We start from the raw sequence: 21,721 nt of genomic DNA on the forward strand, positions 1-21,721 counted from the left end.
GTACAATGTGACTAACCAGAATAATCAAGGTTTTTAGTATATTTTTTATTGCTACGTAGCAAACAAGTTACCAGTAGGTTCAGTAGATTCTCAGAAAACAAATGAGACCCAGCATTCATGATATGCACGCTCTTAAGGCTGTGCAATTGGGCAAGTAGTTGAATTAGTTGAAAGGGGTGTGTTCAAAAAAATAGCAGTGTGGCATTCAATAACTGAGGTCATCAATTTTGTGAAGAAACAGGTGTGAATCAGGTGGCCCCTATTTAAGGATGAAGCCAACACTTGTTGAACCTGCATTTAAAAGCTGAGGAAAATGGGTCGTTCAAGACATTGTTCAGAAGAACAGCGTACTTTGATTAAAAAGTTGATTGGAGAGGGGAAAATCTATAAAGAGGTGCAAAAAATGATAGGCTGTTCAGCTATAATGATCTCCAATGCCTTAAAATGGAGAGCAAAACCAGAGAGACGTGGAAGAAAACGGAAGACAACCATCAAAATGGATAGAAGAATAACCAGAATGGCAAAGGCTCAGCCAATGATCACCTCCAGGATGATCAAAGACAGTCTGGAGTTACCTGTAAGTACTGTGACAGTTAGAAGACGTCTGTGTGAAGCTAATCTATTTTCAAGAATCCCCCGCAAAGTCCCTCTGTTATAAAAAAGGCATGTGCAGAAGAGGTTACAATTTGCCAAAGAACACATCAACTGGCCTAAAGAGAAATGGAGGAACATTTTGTGGACTGATGAGAGTAAAATTGTTCTTTTTGGGTCCAAGGGCCACAGGCAGTTTGTGAGACGACCCCCAAACTCTGAATTCAAGCCACAGTACACAGTGAAGACAGTGAAGCATGGAGCATGATATGGGCATGTTTCTCCTACTATGGTGTTGGGCCTATTTATCGCATACCAGGGATCATGGATCAGTTTGCATATGTTAAAATACTTGAAGAGGTCATGTTGCCCTATGCTGAATAGGACATGCCCTTGAAATAGTTGTTTCAACAAGACAATGACCCAAAACACACTAGTAAACGGGCAAAGTCTTGGTTCCAAACCAACAAAATTAATTTTATGGAGTGGCCAGCCCAATCTCCAGACCTTAATCCAATTGAGAACTTGTGGGGTGATATCAAAAATGCTGTTTCTGAAGCAAAACCAAGAAATGTGAATGAATTGTTAAAGAATCATGGAGTGGAATAACAGCTGAGAGGTGCCACAAGTTGGTTGACTCCATGCCACACAGATGTCAAGCAGTTTTAAAAAACTGTGGTCATACAACTAAATATTAGTTAAGTGATTCACAGGATTGCTAAATCCCAGAAAAAAAATGTTTGTACAAAATAGTTTTGAGTTTGTACAGTCAAAGGTAGACACTGCTATTTTTTTGAACACACCCCTTTCGTCTAATTGCCCAATTGCACAGCCTTAAGAGCGTGCATACCATGAATGCTGGGTCTAGTTTGTTTTCTGAGAATCTACTGAACCTTCTGGTAACTTGTTTGCCACGTAGCAATAAAAAATATACTAAAAACCTTGATTATTCTGGTTAGTCCCATTGTACTGCTATTATTTTGAACAAGACTGTATATTAAAGTAGAAACAAAACTCGACGTGACTAAATTACCGTATACAACACAGTAAGCGCGCATCAGAATCTAAACTGCGGCTAATAAATCCTTATCAATAACTTTGTATAATTCGATTGTGCTTGTGAGGTTGCTTTTACATTCACGTAATGTTAAATACCACAGTTATATGATAAAAAATAAGCTTTGTTGAGTGTTTGACCTTTCAAACGTAACTCGCCTAAATTACCGTATACAACACAGTAAACGGGCATCAGAATCTAAACTGCGGCTGATAAATCCTTCTTTATAAATAACACTGTATATTTCTACCGTTAAATTACAGTCGTGTTGTTAAGTGGTGTATCTTTATTAATCGTTTAATGTTTTTAGTACATTAAAACAGTCAAACATACGTGTTTAGACACGGATGTTACAACAGACATATCAAGCGATCTCTTCTAATAAAGCAATAGTGAAACGCAGTAACTTAAATAAAGTAAAATGTCTTACTGTGTATAATGCTGTGTCATTGTTGTCAGATCCAATATAAGTGGTGCTTTTAATCACAGTCTCTCTGCAAATCCAGCATCGACTTCTTTCCAAATAAATCCGTGTACACAAAGTTAACAAACACTCCCCACACGAGCTGGAACTTCTTAAAAAGCAAACTTTTTCCAGGCATTTAATGTTATGTTCCAAGCCTCCGAATTAAAGTATTTAGCTTCTGTGTTGTTCCCACGCGGAAAATGCGTTTCCAGTCTATCATAACAGATCACCGCGTCAAAATAAAAGTCTCTCAGAAAAAATTTATTTAAAAGTCATTTTGGTTACATTTGTCAATCTTTAAAGACATGTTTACTTGTTGAGACACACGTGTGTCACGCGAAGCTGTGGGCGGGACTTCAAAAGTGGTCCTTGTATTTGGCTTCAATTCTACTTTGACGTCATAGATTTCCGAATTCCACACTGGCTTGTTTTACTGGCTTGGTGCCAAAAACGGTTATATTTCAGTAGCACGGACGTTTTCAGATCTGAAACTTGCAGGATTTTCATTTAAGTATGATGACCTCTTATATAACAAATTATCAAGTTAAAATTGAGTATTTGATTCACCGCTCATTTAAAGCATAATACTGGCAAGTGTCTCATAACACTGCGTTCAGCACAAACTGGCTACAATATTTTATGAGCTACATGTATGTACATGTTTGTATTTTTGAGAGAATAATGTTTATGCGTGGTTTTTAAAAAAGCAAAATCTTTAAGTCACTGAGACTTAAAGACTTAATGTGAGAAGGAACTACAGTAAAGAATGTGAGGACAGATAAATGTATACATGTTTGTTTGTAGTTTATTAAGAAGTTAACAATATAATCAAAATAGAAATGAAGGTCAGTAGGACATTTTCTGTTAATTTGGAAACAAACCCTATTCAAAAACTTAACTTGTATAAGAAACTGATAAACAATAGAGCTGTAAACTTCATGTGGCTCATGTTACCATATAACTTTATGTCCAAAAAGTGTGAATTTGTTTTTCCACTTCATAGTTTTGTACTGATGAGAGGGATGCAGACCTGTAAGAGAGTTATAAACAGCTGTTAGCATAAATTGTCCACAGAAATAACCTTACATACATAACTGATGGGTAAATTTAGCACTTCATTCAGATAAACTATCATGTACATTTGGACTAAATTCAGAACATATCAGATAAACATCTGCAGTGATTAGTTTTATAAAAAGCTGTTTTCAGATGGCTTCTGTTTATAACGCGTTTCTGTATGAAGCATGTATGAACTTTAAAAACACATCTCATATGGCGTCCATGTATGCGAGCTCGAGTCTCCGCGTAAACAACGCTCATAAAAAAGGTGTCGCGTGTAAAGTGCAATATGGAATTGTAAACAATATATGGATCATATTACAGCACATACTTAAAAGATCCGGCAGTGCAGCCTAACTGAAAGTTGCCATGAAGAAAACGAAAGTGAATAAATGCATGTAGATCCGCCATTACGTGACAATCACGCGTCCTTGTTTGTAAACAATGCAAGAGTTTTCAATCATAAGCGTGCAGTCTGCTGAGGTCGCTTGTGTAGGCTGAACTGCACAAGCCATAAGCATATTACATGATAGCAAATATAAATGAAGACAAATGACTTACAGTTTCTTTAGGAATATATCCTCCTCCATGGCGTCTTCCATTGTTCTTCTTCTTAGGTAACGTTAAAGATAAACACTTCTCTTCCTCAATGTCCAGACATAAATGAAGATATTCCTCATATGTGTGTAAAGTTTATCATCCAAACATGCTGTAAAGTCTTTAAATCTGATAAAACTTTAGGCTTTGCTTGTTATGGTTCGAACTGCTCGTCTGTTGATTTCCATGTCAACAGTGTGTACCGCCTCTGGGCGTGACCGCATTAAAGATAATGAAGTCAGCCAGGAAAAACTGTACTCTCTTTACTTCAATGCAGAATATATAAACAGGCAATATTCGTTTTCGATTATAATTAGCTTGTTTAAAAGTAGACATTTCAGGCTTTCTTTGGATATGTGTATCATGTTTGTGTGACGAGAATTCGCGGAGTTTCAACTGATTTTTGTAACGTGTTTTGAGAGACAGCTGGCGGAGACAGAAATGTCTGAATGCACACAGTGTTTATTTTCTTTATTTAACAAAAACACAAAGATCTCTTGTTATTGTGAATGTACACAAATTAAAGAAGACCCTTCACAGTTTCAAATGATGTCAAACACGTAAGTGTATGATTATTAATGATGGAGTATTTTAAGTTGATTCTGCTATGATAAGGAGAAAACACGTCAAAACGCGTCGTAGCGTTTTTGGACCCCTGGGGGTTAAGCTGCATAGTTCCTTTAATAATTGGATACAGTGTGCTAGCAAATGGTGAAGCAACAGGGGTGGTTGGGGCTGGAGTGAGAGCTGTAAAGGGAGGGCGGCTTTCAAAGAGAGTTGTAAAGGGAGGGCTGTTTGTGTGTGTGGTAGAGGATTGAGGGAGGCAGAGGCATTGGGCAGTGCATAGGGCAGTGCTTAACTGTCTTAGTTACTACAGGTAATTGGTTTGCAGTGTCTAATTGCTGTTCTAGCAATCTTGTATTTTCTGTTCTTTCGTTGTGCTTTGCCAGCTCTTGAGCTCTGACCTCTCCTCTATCAGCCATCACGCTTTCAGCTTCCTTACTCCAGCAACCTCTAGTTTTTTATTCTTGGTTTTCAACTCCTGATTAGCTTTGTAATTACTCATCCAATTGTTCATACTCTTTGTTTTTTCTTTATTCCACGTTCCCTGTTCTGGCCAGTGAAAGGGAGGCTGCTCTTCTTTCTTATACTTGTTACTTCTGGTATACCATTTTATATCATTACACCACTTAGCTAATGCTTTAACATCAAAGCCTTTGTCTAGTAAGTTACACCATTCTACCGGAGCCACAGTGAAAGCACGCTCTAATTCTTTGGTTGTTGCTTCCATTTTACACTGAATGGTTGTTTGCTTTACTTATTTAACAATAAATCAATGCACTTCTCTGCACTATAAAATGTTCCATTAAGGCGACTGGAATAAACCACAAAGGTTCCCACAAGTATGTAAATAATCTCATTTACACCAATCACTTTATCTGTCACACAACCACTTTTAAGGTTTTATTCAAATTTAAACTTAGCACTTACAATGCTCAGTTCTTTAAATCCCACAATTGTCTTTGACACATACATTTTACAACTGGAAAAACTTCTTATCTCAGGCCAACTAAAACTAACAAAAAAGATCCCTCTGATTAATTTAGCTATTTTGCTAAAATGCTATTTTAAATGCAGACATAACTGTAAGACTTGATCTCAGAGTCTTCTGTTTTACTTGCTAAACTTCCTTCTGTTAACTTTTCTTTTGTTAAATCAAATACACTCAATAATGACTTTTCAATATAAGATAAAGATTTCAGGTTCCACCAAAACTCAATCTTTTCACTAACAACTGTCATTTAATCATGGACAATATTTTCACACAGGATAACTCTTACCCCTAATTTTCAAAATCAAACTTCTCATATGAGTTGAATAAAATGCAGAAATCCTCTTGGGACGCTTTAAAAAAATCATTTATGGTAAATCCTTACCATGCAACAATTAATAAACACTTTCTTAACTTTAAGTTGAACCGAAGCTTTTGCGGCTGGCCAGCCTTAGCAGTTTGACACCCACAAAGACAAAACAATCACCCCATATTTCTAAACAACACATCAGATATGGTAAAATGAAGGAGCAATATAGGATTCTCATTGCCTTATAATTTAACATAAATTTGACTTTACTCAAAACAGCAATATTTTTACAAATTTTATTTCTTACATATGCTATATGTGATATGTGATTTTATTCAAATGTTTCAGTTGTCATTTACTTAATTTTATTATGTTAATTGCAATTCATATCATAGTAATCTTCAGTTTAAATTGTGCTTTTAAAATGTTACATTTTCATATTTTTATCTATTTACTTATTTTTTTTTATTCACCTAGATTGACAATGAAGCTTCTTTAACTTGAAGTAATTAAAAGATCATCTGTGACCAAAGTCACATTAACGAATATTTTATTATCAGAGTGCAGCATTTTATCAAGGTTTTCTGGTCTTGTGTAATTAAATAAAACAAAAAAAACTAAAAGGGTCATTTTTTACAGTTGGGTTAAAAGAAGTTTGATAATTAACAGCGTTTTTAAGATTTTAAACTAATTACAAAACAGCTCGCGTTTCTAAATAAGGGACGCACAGTAAATGTCATTCATGTCATTTTATAGATTGCACTAATTCACTTCACACATATACCTGCTTTAGGTGGTTTATAATTTAGCGCTGTTCCAGTAAACACGTGATTATGTCTGGCCGAATATTTTTTCTGTTATTCAAATGAATTCGTTATTCGTTTTGAAGCCATTATCCGTGCCCTTCCGAATAACGTATTCGGCTTAGGGCACATCCCTACTCCTGATATACAATACACAAGCCAGATTTATCAAGTATGCAGAGGAAACAGATGGAAAAATAAAAAAACTTATCTTAATTTTTAGTACTTAGATCATGTACACTGCCAAATAACGTAATAACGCCAATCCAGGCCTTTTATATAGTGATCCAATAGCCCTCCCATTCTTTCACTCTGTTCTGTCCCAATGCTCAGCAGACTCCTACCTTCAGGCCCCTTAACTCCTTCTCCTAACTCATAACAAACTGGTTGGGCTATACCTTTATCTCTATAACTTTCAAGAAATACATAAATCCTCCCACTGATGGTGAAACACAGTGTCTTTGTTAACACATCATACAACTATTTCGCTATTCCCATTAGGGTTGCCACCCATGTCTGATAAAAAACCTGGACATATCGATGATGACCCGGCCAATTGGTTTGCTCACAAGCCGCCATCCCCCCCCCCATAGCATAATATTTCTATAGGCCTATGCCATTATTGGCAACACTTTACAATTCTCTTTTTTTTTCAATTCTTATTTGTTAACTAACCGTGAGCAGTACATTTGTTACTGTATTTGTTAATCTTTGATAACGTTAGTAAATAAAAATACAGCTGTTCATGGTTTATTCATGTTAGTTCACAGTGCATTAACTAATGTTAACAAGATTTAAATAAATGTATTATTAACATTAACAAAGATAAAAAATTGCTTTATGCTATAAGTGCAGTTTATTATTAGTTCATGTGTTAACTAATGAACCTTATTGTAAAGTGTTACCCAATTATTTGTTCATTATGTTAAAATATGTAAATCAAGTTTACAATTTATTAAAGCTGCTTATACTATTTATGTAAACTGTTTTTATTTATATTCCATTGCAACTCTAAACAGGTCTAAATAGCATCTAGCAAATATGCACATGAAATTAAACTTGTTGAACTCACCTCAACATGTATTTTACAATCATTTAACCCGCCATGGGTTAAGCTGAAGTCACTGTTACAAACTCTACACCATGCAAGATTTTAACTCTTTTAAGACAGGGATACACTTTTGTGTAGTCTAGTGTAAAATGTGTCTTATATTTTCGCTTTTGGGGCACTCTCCCTCTGCCATGGCGCTCCTGTTTCTAGATACACTGATTAGTTTGGTTCGGGAGAAGAGATAAAAGCCCGCCCACACTGACAATTGATTGGTTGATGTCCTGAAACAGGCCAATCAGGATGCTCTCTGTCTTACATGCGCTAAATGAGGCAAACACACACACAGACGCAAGGTCTCCCTCTCTGCCGTGCGCGCGCTAAATTTCATATTCACATAGCTTTTCGAAAACCGGGACATTCAGTGTCCCGGGAGAGTTGATAAATTTCCCGGGACAGGTTATTAAAAAGAAGGACAATCCCGGTAAAACCGGGACAGGTGGCAACCCTAATTCCCATCAAGGTCACCCGTATCTCCTCCAGGCCCAACTGTGGAAAAACACATTCATGTGTATCAGTTTCTTAGCATTGCTTGGATAAAGACCTTGTAAATGCCAGTCATGTGATGTTCACTTGTAACTGTTTTCCAAACTGACAAAAAATTGTCTGCTAAATGTTTGTGTACATAAATGTACATTTATTTTATTGTACACTATTTTGTTATGAAACTACAAGCAAAAAATGTTCTCTTTAAGTCTCCTGAAGTTAATTCTAGCACAACACTACAAGTTGAGGCATTAGGGGGTTGGGTCTTTGACCCTACCTTGCATATTGCCTTTACACAACAAAAGTGTCTTAAAAAAGTTAAATCAATATATTTTTCATGTAAATGAGTGGGTAAAATGTTTTTTTTACATCTCTACAAGATCAGTACTTTTTTGTTTGTGAACAAATGTTTAGTATGTATTCCTTGGTCTTATTTCAGCAATTTTTTTACTAACCACGCAAAAACATAATTTACTTAAAATACATACATGTACATACAGCTTGTGCTGAATACAGTGTTATGTGATATTAGCCATTAATAATGTTTGAAGCAACTGAAAAAAGATGGAATGTAGAGCATGTCAAAACCTCTGCAAGGGTCCCAAAATGGTCAGACCCCAGGGGTTAATCAAGTGACTGTCCTAAAATAGAATATAATGCACAATGATATCTGCATTTAGACATGCTGTTACGGGAAATGACTGAGCTGCATTGAGAAGAATGAGGAAGAAGCAAGTAGTCAATTGCTGCTTACTTTATTGTGTTTAACATTCACCTTCATTAAAATTAATTATATATAATTTAATTAAACATTACAGAAGAATCAAAAGTGTAAAAAGAAAAAATAAGGAAAATTAAGTCAGTTAGGATATGTTAAACCAGTACAGTTTAAGCTATACTTAGAAAATATTTTAAGCATTATCTTAAAATTGCAAATAATTTTTTTTAAATTGTAACAGAGTCATGTTCAAATCTGAAATATTCAATGCAAGGTCTGATAGATAGCGAAATAATCTGTTATCCGGTCTTCATTCCTCACACTTGGTTGGAGTGCATTCACAGCTGTCAATGTGGATGTATTTGTGCGAGATCACTTTGTTATTTGGACACTTCAGCTTCACTTCTTTAATGCTAGTTTTCAGCTCCCGGCAACAAGAACAGACGTGCATTATTGAGCCTTGCTCCATTGAATACCTGTGCCCAAAAAAACAAGTGTAAATGGGTGATGTTTATAAGTGACTCCCAGTTTTGGTTGGCTTGCGACCTGAAGTTTACAGCTTATTAAAAGATAACAAATCATGCACTCTTACATTGACTTGGTACCACATTGGCCACTGCAGGACGTCATTTCTATAGGATCGATGGATATGCAGTCATTTGCGCTCACTTTCTCTGTGGTCCTTACGACTGCACAGTTTTTGCGATCACCTGAATAAGATAAGCAAGAGATAAGCGTTGGCCATTCAGACATTGCCTAATTTAGATTATATTTGAGGATTTATTTGGTATCTTATTTGAAGCAATGACATTTGTGCATTTTTAAATGTCCAAACACTTCATAGTCTGCTATAAACTTGACATGATTATTCAATTTTAACCCTTTTAATGGTCAGAGAAAATATCTTACAGATTTTGCAGCATCCATTTGCATCCATTCTCTCCGTCCCCTGTATGAAAACAACGCCTTATTACATCAGAGCCATACAATGTTTCTCAGGCATTAGTGGTACGCAGTCGTACACCACACAAAATATAAAAAAATATAATGTTTGGCCTACATGCTAGTGCTACAGATAGTGTACTTACCGGCACACAATCAACTGGATTAAAGGCCGGGCAATGCATTATTGACTTTTCAATCAAATACACTCCATCAACCTCCTGGCAGACCACCTCCTCACATGCAGAACTGTGTATTTCTCCAACCTAAAAAATCCCCAGATAGGACAGATAAGTACTGACATTTTTTTTGGATTGGTGAAATAGAAGTTTGAAGAAAGACGCACCTTGAGAATTTGTGAGACGTTGTTTGCGTTTTTGTACAAACATCCTGTTTGCTTACATTTTCCACAACACTCTCCTTCAACCTTTACCTCTTCAAAGCCCTTTGAAATGCAAAGACAAGTTAAATGGGTCAATTGACCAATGTCAACTTGATTCTTGTAAATCCATTGAAATATCATTGGATCTGTAACTCTTACATACTACTCAAACCTTTAATATTGATTAAACCTTCACTATTAGTATGTTAGATATTACCTCTCCACAGGGTTCACATTTTATTGGAGAACATTGCATAATATTTAGGTTAGTCTGTGGGTTCTTGTCCATTCCACATGTGCAATAGTTGCATGAATCTGTTGGGATTTCAACACCAGGCTAAAGAAAACGACAGAATAATTAAAGTGAACCCATTACTGGAAAATTAGAAATGTTTGATTTGTGTGTTAGTATGCCAGTTGTGCATTTTGTGGTGTTATGATGTAACGTTCTTGTACTCACCTTGTACTCATTGTCATTGTAAACACAGACATTTTTGGGCACTGATCAGAAAAAATAAATGGAATTAGTGATTGATTGTTTAATAAAATATATCTAGAAAATATGGTCTTAAAAAAATGATCAACACTGTTAAGGTGCTGTGTGTACAATTGCGTAGACCTAAGAAAAATGTGTATTAAATGTTCTAGTAAATGATTGTGCAACTTACCACAGGCTGGACAGCAGCTGTCCTCAGATTTAGTTGTTGCTAACTCGTATCCAATGTCACATTTCTTCATAAGACACAGCTCCATATTGCATTCTGAAATGAAAAAAGAGGACAAGCTTTTTAAAAATGATTGTTGACTGTTATGAAATTTAACAAAAGGGTTATGACTATTTATAGGTTGCATACTCATAATGTACTTTATGATCTGAAATAATTGCTTATGATATATGTTTGCGTTTTTTATTTTCCCTGCACAGCTTAAAATTTATCAATAAAGGCCAAAGTATTGTGCATTTTTTATGCATATGTGCAAGGGTCCATGTACAGTGTGCGTGACTCAATTTTTGTCTTCAGAATTCTTAAAACCCCACTGCAAATTGTCGCAATCCTATAGGAGTTATCTGACATATCTAAGAGTGTCTTTTGGTGCATTTGCTGAAGGTTTCTACAAAAGGGAGGCCGGGCAATTTGGGAAACCACTGTCTGTATTAGTTGTCTTGTACTGATAACTCACCACATGTTGGACAGCAGTTTGTTATAGTTGTTTTGTATTGTTCGCCACAGGGCTTTGTTTCTGGACACTTAACAGGCTCTTGCACAACACCAAAGCTCTCACTGGAACACCTATATGTTGTACAGTTGATGGTCCATGAATCCCCAGGCTACAGGAGATGAATATGTTGATGATAGTTAGTTATTGTAATGTTCATGTGTAAAGTAATTTGTATGAATGATTATAAGCCTGTTCAAATGATTCTGTACTTAAAACATACCTGTCTAGATAATCCATCGGGGCCAATGCAATCTACAAGCATGGATTTAAAACACATCAACAAAAAATATTACATCAAAATGCATTAATCTTACAAACAGGGCGAGTAAATACAGTAACATTTCTTACCGCAGTTAGCTGTACATTGATCTGACGTTGAGCTAAGTAGATATGTGTTATCTGGACAGAAACAGCCTTCCATATACTTTGGATCTTGGCACTCATTGTGCACAAACATTTCGTTGTATCTGGTTTTAGGTATTAAAAAGAAAGATGTTTCAAATGTGTTGAATACAGTACATTAAGGAGCATTGCAGGATTACATGTATTTAAACTCTCAGAAAGAAAGCTACAAAAGCTGTCACTGTAAAGGTAACTTTTATTAAGGTCCTAATATGTACCATTTTGGTAGCTGTATGTACTTCTAATGTGTACACCAATGTGTACCTTTAAAGTACCAAAGTGTACTTTTTAAACTTTTAGGTACCTTTTTGAACCTTTATTTCTGAGAATGTAGGACTTATTTTTGAATAGAAAGATTACCTTGTACTGCAGGTTTTTTCAACCTTTGGTCCACATGCCTTGTAGACTTTGTGATCGGGACACTTGTAGTCTATTGTGGAAATCAACAGAAATTAAGACTTTTGATGCACAGTTAAAATGCAACCATGAGTGTGTTAATATGAACAAGTTTACAAATTGTTTGGCACGATTGGCACAGTTGTATGTTTGAGTTGGTAGATTTTTGTGCTGTTAAAGCTTCGCTGTATTAGGGAATGGATTTCCAGTTCCCATGATACTTTGCATGGGACTAGACTGGAAGAGTAAATATTATGTTATAATATTAGTAAATTAGTGGATTTCAAGTAATTTAACTGTATTGACTAGCAATAAGTTGCTGTAACGTATAAAAGTAAAGTTAACATAACTAAAGCAAAGCATAACTAAAGCATATCTAAAGTGGTAATGGACTGACCTTTTTTTATTTGGTACATTTAATATGCTAATATGCATGGTTTTGAATTAATTAAGTTTATTCATCAAAAAAAAAAAATATATATTTTTTTTTTAATGGACATAGGCTTTATGTACAAACAAAGTAACGCATTTGGTTCTTGCTGTTTTCTTACCGCAGAGTCCTTTAGGTTCAGTTGAGTTTCTCCAGTCAATACAGATAGACGCCTCACCACACGTCCGTGCATAGGCCTCCAGACTGGTACAGGCCATTGATTCACTTTTCTTGTTGCATATGTCATATTTACATGCGTCATAGTAGCTTTGATAGGGCACCACTGCATGGCAACTCTTGAACAAACTGTATTAAATACAAACCATTGGGAATGAATAGATGTGAAGTGTATTGTGGTTTAGGCCTTAAAAAAGTCAAATGAGTGATTGTGTGGTTGTCGGTGGCTTACTCGCTTTTGATGAGTTCACAGTTTTGTGCATTGCAGCTGGAGCCTGTAGATGGTGGTTGTGGAGAGGCTTGACATTCTGGGCTGTCTGCCCACAGTTGTGCCATATTCCCACATGATTCGTCCGTTTGTCCATCGGGACGTCTGCAGTCATTTGCAGGGTTGTTGTCACAGACCCCTTGAATTAGCAATAAAATCGAAAATTTTATATTAACTTAAACACTTCGGACCTGCCAGCGAGTCCAAAACTGCATCATCAATGTTTTTTCAATATATAAGTTGTGAAGAACAAATAAGACAATTTTTTAGCAATTTACTCCAAAGTATGCATGCAAGTAGATGACTTTTTTAAATTCAGGCATGCCCAATTCTGCAAAAATTTTAATTATATTGCAGAGCATAAGAATATTGTGGCACAGGCAACATGGAATGAAACCTTGTTGTAGTCTCATCCACAGATAAATCGGCAAAATAATATTTTTGTCCATTTATTAATGATTGTGGCATGAGAGATCTAATATATACTCACCACACTGTCCTTCTGTATTACCACTAAATTGAGAGAATGGAAGTTTGACCTCAAAACCATGATGATTAACTAAAATTTCTGCTTTAATTTCAGGGATGCTCAAAGTCACAGCCATTCCAGATGTGGTGATGGTAAAGTCTTCATTACTATATGTTGGGATCTTTACATCATTATTGACATAGACCTGTGGGTAAAAAGTCATAATAAATATATATTTTTCTATTAAAATGTTATTTTGAACTCACATCACTACATGGCATATGGATGTGCATTTTGTGTGCCCAGGATACACTGCAGGATTTTTGCAGTCCTATAAGATCATTACTATATCACACTGTGCAACATGGATCATTTTAACTTGGGTACGACAAGCATTTGGACTATATGATGATGACACCTATTACATCTAAAGGTACATTCACATTATAAGCAACGTGCAGTAGTAGAGCGATGCAATCTCATTGATTTCAATGGTAGCTTTCCTTTTAGTAACTTTGCTTAACAAGTATGTTTGAACAGACTTGTCTGTATTAGTCCTGAAACTCACCTGAATATCCTCACTATAGCTTGTCATCTTGATATTATAGGATTTGTAGTTCACAATCACATACTCCGGGCAAGCAAAATTTTTTGCAGTGTTACAGTAATAGTTTTTAACGTGGACATTGAAATCATATTTAGGAACAATTTCTTTGACCAAAACATAGGAACAGTTTCCTTGGAAAGCATAATATGTTCCATCAAATGTTTTGTAGTGAGGGTCACCCCAGCCACTGCATTTACCTGTTGTTTCAGACAAAAAATTAAATGTATTAAAATATATACTAAACACAGTGTATACTATTTGTATGGAAAGAAGAGTTATCATTTCTATATAAAACAGTAAACTTACATTGGCATTCATATTTAGAGCAGCAGCCATTGTTGTAATACACTTTCTCAGGTGTTAGTCCATTAGCACACGTAGGTACCACGGCATCATTTGTGTCACACTGTACAGGGGTGGAGGTCACCGTCCCTCCTGTGCACGTTTTCGTCATACATTCTTCAGTCCACGATTCTCCATTCTGTTACAAATAATTCAAATAATATTGTTTGCCCCATTTAAAATGACCTTGATTTTTAATACACCAATTGTATATATCACATTCTGTTTTATATTTTAAGATTACCTTTCGGTTGACATCATTACAATCTTTTGGAACTGTTGAAACTGGAACTGTAGTAGTTTTATAACACGGGTTCTTCGTTACTTCAACAAAACAACTTGAGTTGCAGTAAGCAGTGTAGCACCAGTCTGCTTTATCAGTTTGGTTGTATATGATAGACCCTGGTTATATATGATAGATAGCACAAAGTTAAAGTTAACATACTAATAACTATTATAAATGGTTAAACAAACTGTCACATATAGACATTCTTCACACTTTCAGTCCAAATTAGATTTTTCTACACATTTCATCATATTTATGTGTCAATGGCAAAAAACCCAAAACAAATTTAATCTGATTTTTACTAATCCTTCATGTGGTTTGAAATCTTATTCAAATCGCATTTCTGATTTTGCATAGCTTTTTACATCTCTCATGATGTAAATGTAAGCAAGTCAGACATGGTTGTGTCAAAAGCAAGGTTGTTGTTGATGTGCATGTGGAGAAGGCAGGAAGGAATAAAATCTTGTATGCCAGGATCCTATGTTCCTGCCACTGCTTAATTAGCCGCAGTAGTCCTGAACCACAGCTACACATTGTCATATTGTAAGACAACCTGAAGTGTTTGAATTTATGTGGCACTGCGAAGACAGAGCGTTGTATGACATCAACGTACTGTAAGGGTGACTCGAGAACATATTGCTTTCATGCTAATTTGATGACACATACCGATCAGTTTGCACTAGTTGTGATATGGATCACAAAACTCACGGTTCATATCACATTACGGTTTTTGAGACACGGATCGGATCATTTTTCAAATCAGCAAAAAGTGGTTGGGAAAAATATAATAAGAACAAATAAAGAAATTACAAGAATATATATAAAAAAGACAAAGTTGCACATTAAGTGAAATATCGTTACAAGACACACAAGTTGGACCTGAACGCTGTGACACACAGTTTGGACAGTCAGTCATTCAAATCGGATATGCACAAAAATCTGATTTAAACTGACAGTATGACAAAACTCTGTCAGTGAGAAATTGACATGAATGTGTGTTTTACCTGGAGGGAATGTTGCATTTGCGAATGTGCAGTGACAACTTGTTATTTGCTGTAAAGTGGAAGGAGATGTTCTTTTAGTTAATTGTGTGAAGACTGTAAACTTTGTTGATGTTTCTGTCACTGTTGTAGATAATGGTTTTGATGTTGTAGCAGTAATGGTGGAAGTAGCAGTTTCTTTTGTTAGTTGTGTAGTTGGTTGTGTTGTTCCTGTTGATGGTCCTGTAGTTGTGGACAAACCAGTGGTATGAGAAGTTGTTGATACTTGTGTTGTTGATTGTGGTGTTCCCGTTGACGTTCCTGCAGTTGTGGATGCACCAGTGGTTTGTGTAGCTGTTGTTGGTTTTGTTGGTGGTGGTCCTGTTGTTGTGGACAAACCAGTGGTATGAGAAGTTGTTGATACTTGTGTTGTTGATTGTGGTGTTCCTGTTGATGGTCCTGCAGTTGTGGACGCACCAGTGGTTTGTGTAGCTGATGTTGGTTGTGTTGTTGGTGGTCCTGTTGTTGTGGACAAAACAGTGGTATGAGAAGTTGTTGATACTTGTGTTGTTGCTTGTGCTGTTCCTGTTGACGTTCCTGCAGTTGTGGACGCACCAGTGGTTTGTGTAGCTGTTGTTGGTTTTGTTGGTGGTGGTCCTGTTGTTGTGGACAAACCAGTGGTATGAGAAGTTGTTGATACTTGTGTTGTTGATTGTGGTGTTCCTGTTGATGGTCCTGCAGTTGTGGACGCACCAGTGGTTTGTGTAGCTGTTGTTGGTTGTGTTGTTGGTGGTCCTGTTGTTGTGGACAAACCAGTGGTATGAGAAGTTGTTGATACTTGTGTTGATAATTGTGATGTTCCTGTTGATGGTCCTGCAGTTGTGGACGCACCAGTGGTTTGTGTAGCTGTTGTTGGTTTTGTTGGTGGTGGTCCTGTTGTTGTGGACAAACCAGTGGTATGAGAAGTTGTTGATACTTGTGTTGTTGATTGTGGTGTTCCTGTTGATGGTCCTGCAGTTGTGGACGCACCAGTGGTTTGTGTAGCTGTTGTTGGTTGTGTTGTTGGTGGTCCTGTTGTTGTGGACAAACCAGTGGTATGAGAAGTTGTTGATACTTGTGTTGTTGATTGTGGTGTTCCCGTTGACGTTCCTGCAGTTGTGGACACACCAGTGGTTTGTGTAGCTGTTGTTGGTTTTGTTGGTGGTGGTCCTGTTGTTGTGGACAAACCAGTGGTATGAGAAGTTGTTGATACTTGTGTTGTTGATTGTGGTGTTCCTGTTGATGGTCCTGCAGTTGTGGACGCACCAGTGGTTTGTGTAGCTGTTGTTGGTTGTGTTGTTGGTGGTCCTGTTGTTGTGGACAAACCAGTGGTATGAGAAGTTGTTGATACTTGTGTTGTTAATTGTGATGTTCCTGTTGATGGTCCTGCAGTTGTAGACGCACCAGTGGTTTGTGTAGCTGTTGTTGGTTTTGTTGGTGGTGGTCCTGTTGTTGTGGACAAACCAGTGGTATGAGAAGTTGTTGATACTTGTGTTGTTGATTGTGGTGTTCCCGTTGACGTTCCTGCAGTTGTGGACACACCAGTGGTTTGTGTAGCTGTTGTTGGTTTTGTTGGTGGTGGTCCTGTTGTTGTGGACAAACCAGTGGTATGAGAAGTTGTTGATACTTGTGTTGTTGATTGTGGTGTTCCTGTTGATGGTCCTACAGTTGTGGACACACCAGTGGTTTGTGTAGCTGTTGTTGGTTTTGTTGGTGGTGGTCCTGTTGTTGTGGACAAACCAGTGGTATGAGAAGTTGTTGATACTTGTGTTGTTGATTGTGGTGTTCCTGTTGATGGTCCTACAGTTGTGGACACACCAGTGGTTTGTGTAGCTGTTGTTGGTTTTGTTGGTGGTGGTCCTGTTGTTGTGGACAAACCAGTGGTATGAGAAGTTGTTGATACTCGTGTTGTTGATTGTGGTGTTCCCGTTGACGTTCCTGCAGTTGTGGACACACCAGTGGTTTGTGTAGCTGTTGTTGGTTTTGTTGGTGGTGGTCCTGTTGTTGTGGACAAACCAGTGGGATGAGAAGTTGTTGATACTTGTGTTGTTGATTGTGGTGTTCCTGTTGATGGTCCTGCAGTTGTGGACGCACCAGTGGTTTGTGTAGCTGTTGTTGGTTGTGTTGTTGGTGGTCCTGTTGTTGTGGACAAACCAGTGGTATGAGAAGTTGTTGATACTTGTGTTGTTAATTGTGATGTTCTTGTTGATGGTCCTGCAGTTGTAGACGCACCAGTGGTTTGTGTAGCTGTTGTTGGTTTTGTTGGTGGTGGTCCTGTTGTTGTGGACAAACCAGTGGTATGAGAAGTTGTTGATACTTGTGTTGTTGATTGTGGTGTTCCCGTTGACGTTCCTGCAGTTGTGGACACACCAGTGGTTTGTGTAGCTGTTGTTGGTTTTGTTGGTGGTGGTCCTGTTGTTGTGGACAAACCAGTGGTATGAGAAGTTGTTGATACTTGTGTTGTTGATTGTGGTGTTCCTGTTGATGGTCCTACAGTTGTGGACACACCAGTGGTTTGTGTAGCTGTTGTTGGTTTTGTTGGTGGTGGTCCTGTTGTTGTGGACAAACCAGTGGTATGAGAAGTTGTTGATACTTGTGTTGTTGATTGTGGTGTTCCTGTTGATGGTCCTACAGTTGTGGACACACCAGTGGTTTGTGTAGCTGTTGTTGGTTTTGTTGGTGGTGGTCCTGTTGTTGTGGACAAACCAGTGGTATGAGAAGTTGTTGATACTCGTGTTGTTGATTGTGGTGTTCCTGTTGATGGTCCTACAGTTGTGGACGCACCAGTGGTTTGTGTAGCTGTTGTTGGTTTTGTTGGTGGTGGTCCTGTTGTTGTGGACAAACCAGTGGTATGAGAAGTTGTTGATACTTGTGTTGTTGATTGTGGTGTTCTTGTTGATGGTCCTGCAGTTGTGGACGCACCAGTGGTTTGTGTAGCTGTTGTTGGTTGTGTTGGTGGTGGTCCTGTTGTTGTGGACAAACCAGTGGTATGAGAAGTTGTTGATACTTGTGCTGTTGATTGTGCTGTTCCCGTTGACGTTCCTGCAGTTGTGGACGCACCAGTGGTTTGTGTAGCTGTTGTTGGTTTTGTTGGTGGTGGTCCTGTAGTTGTGGACAAACCAGTCGTATGAGAAGTTGTTGATACTCGTGTTGTTGATTGTGGTGTTCCTGTTGATGGTCCTACAGTTGTGGACACACCAGTGGTTTGTGTAGCTGTTGTTGGTTTTGTTGGTGGTGGTCCTGTTGTTGTGGACAAACCAGTGGTATGAGAAGTTGTTGATACTCGTGTTGTTGATTGTGGTGTTCCTGTTGATGGTCCTACAGTTGTGGACGCACCAGTGGTTTGTGTAGCTGTTGTTGGTTTTGTTGGTGGTGGTCCTGTTGTTGTGGACAAACCAGTGGTATGAGAAGTTGTTGATACTTGTGTTGTTGATTGTGGTGTTCCCGTTGACGTTCCTGCAGTTGTGGACGCACCAGTGGTTTGTGTAGCTGTTGTTGGTTTTGTTGGTGGTGGTCCTGTTGTTGTGGACAAACCAGTGGTATGAGAAGTTGTTGATACTTGTGTTGTTGATTGTGGTGTTCTTGTTGATGGTCCTGCAGTTGTGGACGCACCAGTGGTTTGTGTAGCTGTTGTTGGTTGTGTTGGTGGTGGTCCTGTTGTTGTGGACAAACCAGTGGTATGAGAAGTTGTTGATACTTGTGCTGTTGATTGTGCTGTTCCCGTTGACGTTCCTGCAGTTGTGGACGCACCAGTGGTTTGTGTAGCTGTTGTTGGTTTTGTTGGTGGTGGTCCTGTAGTTGTGGACAAACCAGTGGTATGAGAAGTTGTTGATACTCGTGTTGTTGATTGTGGTGTTCCTGTTGATGGTCCTACAGTTGTGGACACACCAGTGGTTTGTGTAGCTGTTGTTGGTTTTGTTGGTGTTGGTCCTGTTGTTGTGGACAAACCAGTGGTATGAGAAGTTGTTGATACTCGTGTTGTTGATTGTGGTGTTCCTGTTGATGGTCCTACAGTTGTGGACGCACCAGTGGTTTGTGTAGCTGTTGTTGGTTTTGTTGGTGGTGGTCCTGTTGTTGTGGACAAACCAGTGGTATGAGAAGTTGTTGATACTTGTGTTGTTGATTGTGGTGTTCCCGTTGACGTTCCTGCAGTTGTGGACGCACCAGTGGTTTGTGTAGCTGTTGTTGGTTTTGTTGGTGGTGGTCCTGTTGTTGTGGACAAACCAGTGGTATGAGAAGTTGTTGATACTTGTGTTGTTGATTGTGGTGTTCCTGTTGATGGTCCTGCAGTTGTGGACGCACCAGTGGTTTGTGTAGCTGTTGTTGGTTGTGTTGTTGGTGGTCCTGTTGTTGTGGACAAACCAGTGGTATGAGAAGTTGTTGATACTTGTGTTGTTGATTGTGCTGTTCCCGTTGACGTTCCTGCAGTTGTGGATGCACCAGTGGTTTGTGTAGCTGTTGTTGGTTTTGTTGGTGGTGGTCCTGTTGTTGTGGACAAACCAGTGGTATGAGAAGTTGTTGATACTTGTGTTGTTGATTGTGGTGTTCCCGTTGACGTTCCTGCAGTTGTGGATGCACCAGTGGTTTGTGTAGCTGTTGTTGGGTTTGTTGGTGGTGGTCCTGTAGTTGTGGACAAACCAGTGGTATGAGAAGTTGTTGATACTCGTGTTGTTGATTGTGGTGTTCCTGTTGATGGTCCTACAGTTGTGGACACACCAGTGGTTTGTGTAGCTGTTGTTGGTTTTGTTGGTGGTGGTCCTGTTGTTGTGGACAAACCAGTGGTATGAGAAGTTGTTGATACTCGTGTTGTTGATTGTGGTGTTCCTGTTGATGGTCCTGCAGTTGTGGACGCACCAGTGGTTTGTGTAGCTGTTGTTGGTTTTGTTGGTGGTGGTCCTGTTGTTGTGGACAAACCAGTGGTATGAGAAGTTGTTGATACTCGTGTTGTTGATTGTGGTGTTCCTGTTGATGGTCCTACAGTTGTGGACACACCAGTGGTTTGTGTAGCTGTTGTTGGTTTTGTTGGTGGTGGTCCTGTTGTTGTGGACAAACCAGTGGTATGAGAAGTTGTTGATACTCGTGTTGTTGATTGTGGTGTTCCTGTTGATGTTCCTGCAGTTGTGGACGCACCAGTGGTTTGTGTCGCTGTTGTTGGTTTTGTTGGTGGTGGTCCTGTTGTTGTGGACAAACCAGTGGTATGAGAAGTTGTTGATACTTGTGTTGTTGATTGTGGTGTTCCCGTTGACTTTCCTGCAGTTGTGGACACACCAGTGGTTTGTGTGGCTGTTGTTGGTTTTGTTGGTGGTGGTCCTGTTGTTGTGGACAAACCAGTGGTATGAGAAGTTGTTGATACTCGTGTTGTTGATTGTGGTGTTCCTGTTGATGGTCCTACAGTTGTGGACACACCAGTGGTTTGTGTAGCTGTTGTTGGTTTTGTTGGTGGTGGTCCTGTTGTTGTGGACAAACCAGTGGTATGAGAAGTTGTTGATACTCGTGTTGTTGATTGTGGTGTTCCTGTTGATGGTCCTGCAGTTGTGGACGCACCAGTGGTTTGTGTAGCTGTTGTTGGTTGTGTTGTTGGTGGTCCTGTTGTTGTGGACAAACCAGTGGTATGAGAAGTTGTTGATACTTGTGTTGATAATTGTGATGTTCCTGTTGATGGTCCTGCAGTTGTGGACGCACCAGTGGTTTGTGTAGCTGTTGTTGGTTTTGTTGGTGGTGGTCCTGTTGTTGTGGACAAACCAGTGGTATGAGAAGTTGTTGATACTTGTGTTGTTGATTGTGATGTTCCTGTTGATGGTCCTGCAGTTGTGGACGCACCAGTGGTTTGTGTAGCTGTTGTTGGTTGTGTTGTTGGTGGTCCTGTTGTTGTGGACAAACCAGTGGTATGAGAAGTTGTTGATACTCGTGTTGTTGATTGTGGTGTTCCTGTTGATGGTCCTACAGTTGTGGACACACCAGTGGTTTGTGTAGCTGTTGTTGGTTTTGTGGGTGGTGGTCCTGTTGTTGTGGACAAACCAGTGGTATGAGAAG

At 38.5% G+C, this 21,721-nt stretch overlaps 1 protein-coding gene across 1 annotated transcript in view; it reads right to left on the reverse strand.

Moving 5' to 3' along the window:
* LOC135781184 (uncharacterized) overlaps positions 1-21,721 on the reverse strand; it is a 164,532-nt gene that overhangs the window by 108,573 nt on the left and 34,238 nt on the right. The window contains exons 29-47 of the mRNA XM_073813403.1: positions 15,674-21,665; positions 14,628-14,785; positions 14,348-14,522; positions 14,003-14,238; positions 13,456-13,639; positions 12,930-13,104; positions 12,642-12,826; positions 12,055-12,124; positions 11,641-11,759; positions 11,513-11,544; positions 11,254-11,401; positions 10,740-10,832; positions 10,532-10,572; positions 10,289-10,408; positions 10,036-10,134; positions 9,836-9,955; positions 9,657-9,696; positions 9,340-9,457; positions 8,968-9,223 (exon numbers count right to left, since the gene is read on the reverse strand). Of these exons, the coding sequence (XP_073669504.1) occupies positions 9,058-9,223; positions 9,340-9,457; positions 9,657-9,696; positions 9,836-9,955; positions 10,036-10,134; positions 10,289-10,408; positions 10,532-10,572; positions 10,740-10,832; positions 11,254-11,401; positions 11,513-11,544; positions 11,641-11,759; positions 12,055-12,124; positions 12,642-12,826; positions 12,930-13,104; positions 13,456-13,639; positions 14,003-14,238; positions 14,348-14,522; positions 14,628-14,785; positions 15,674-21,665 (8,271 nt within the window). The 3' untranslated portion in view covers positions 8,968-9,057. The remainder of the gene's footprint in view (positions 1-8,967; positions 9,224-9,339; positions 9,458-9,656; positions 9,697-9,835; positions 9,956-10,035; positions 10,135-10,288; positions 10,409-10,531; positions 10,573-10,739; positions 10,833-11,253; positions 11,402-11,512; positions 11,545-11,640; positions 11,760-12,054; positions 12,125-12,641; positions 12,827-12,929; positions 13,105-13,455; positions 13,640-14,002; positions 14,239-14,347; positions 14,523-14,627; positions 14,786-15,673; positions 21,666-21,721) is intronic.

The sequence above is a fragment of the Paramisgurnus dabryanus genome, chromosome 23 (genome assembly GCF_030506205.2).
Source record: "Paramisgurnus dabryanus chromosome 23, PD_genome_1.1, whole genome shotgun sequence".
NCBI lineage: Eukaryota > Metazoa > Chordata > Actinopteri > Cypriniformes > Cobitidae > Paramisgurnus > Paramisgurnus dabryanus.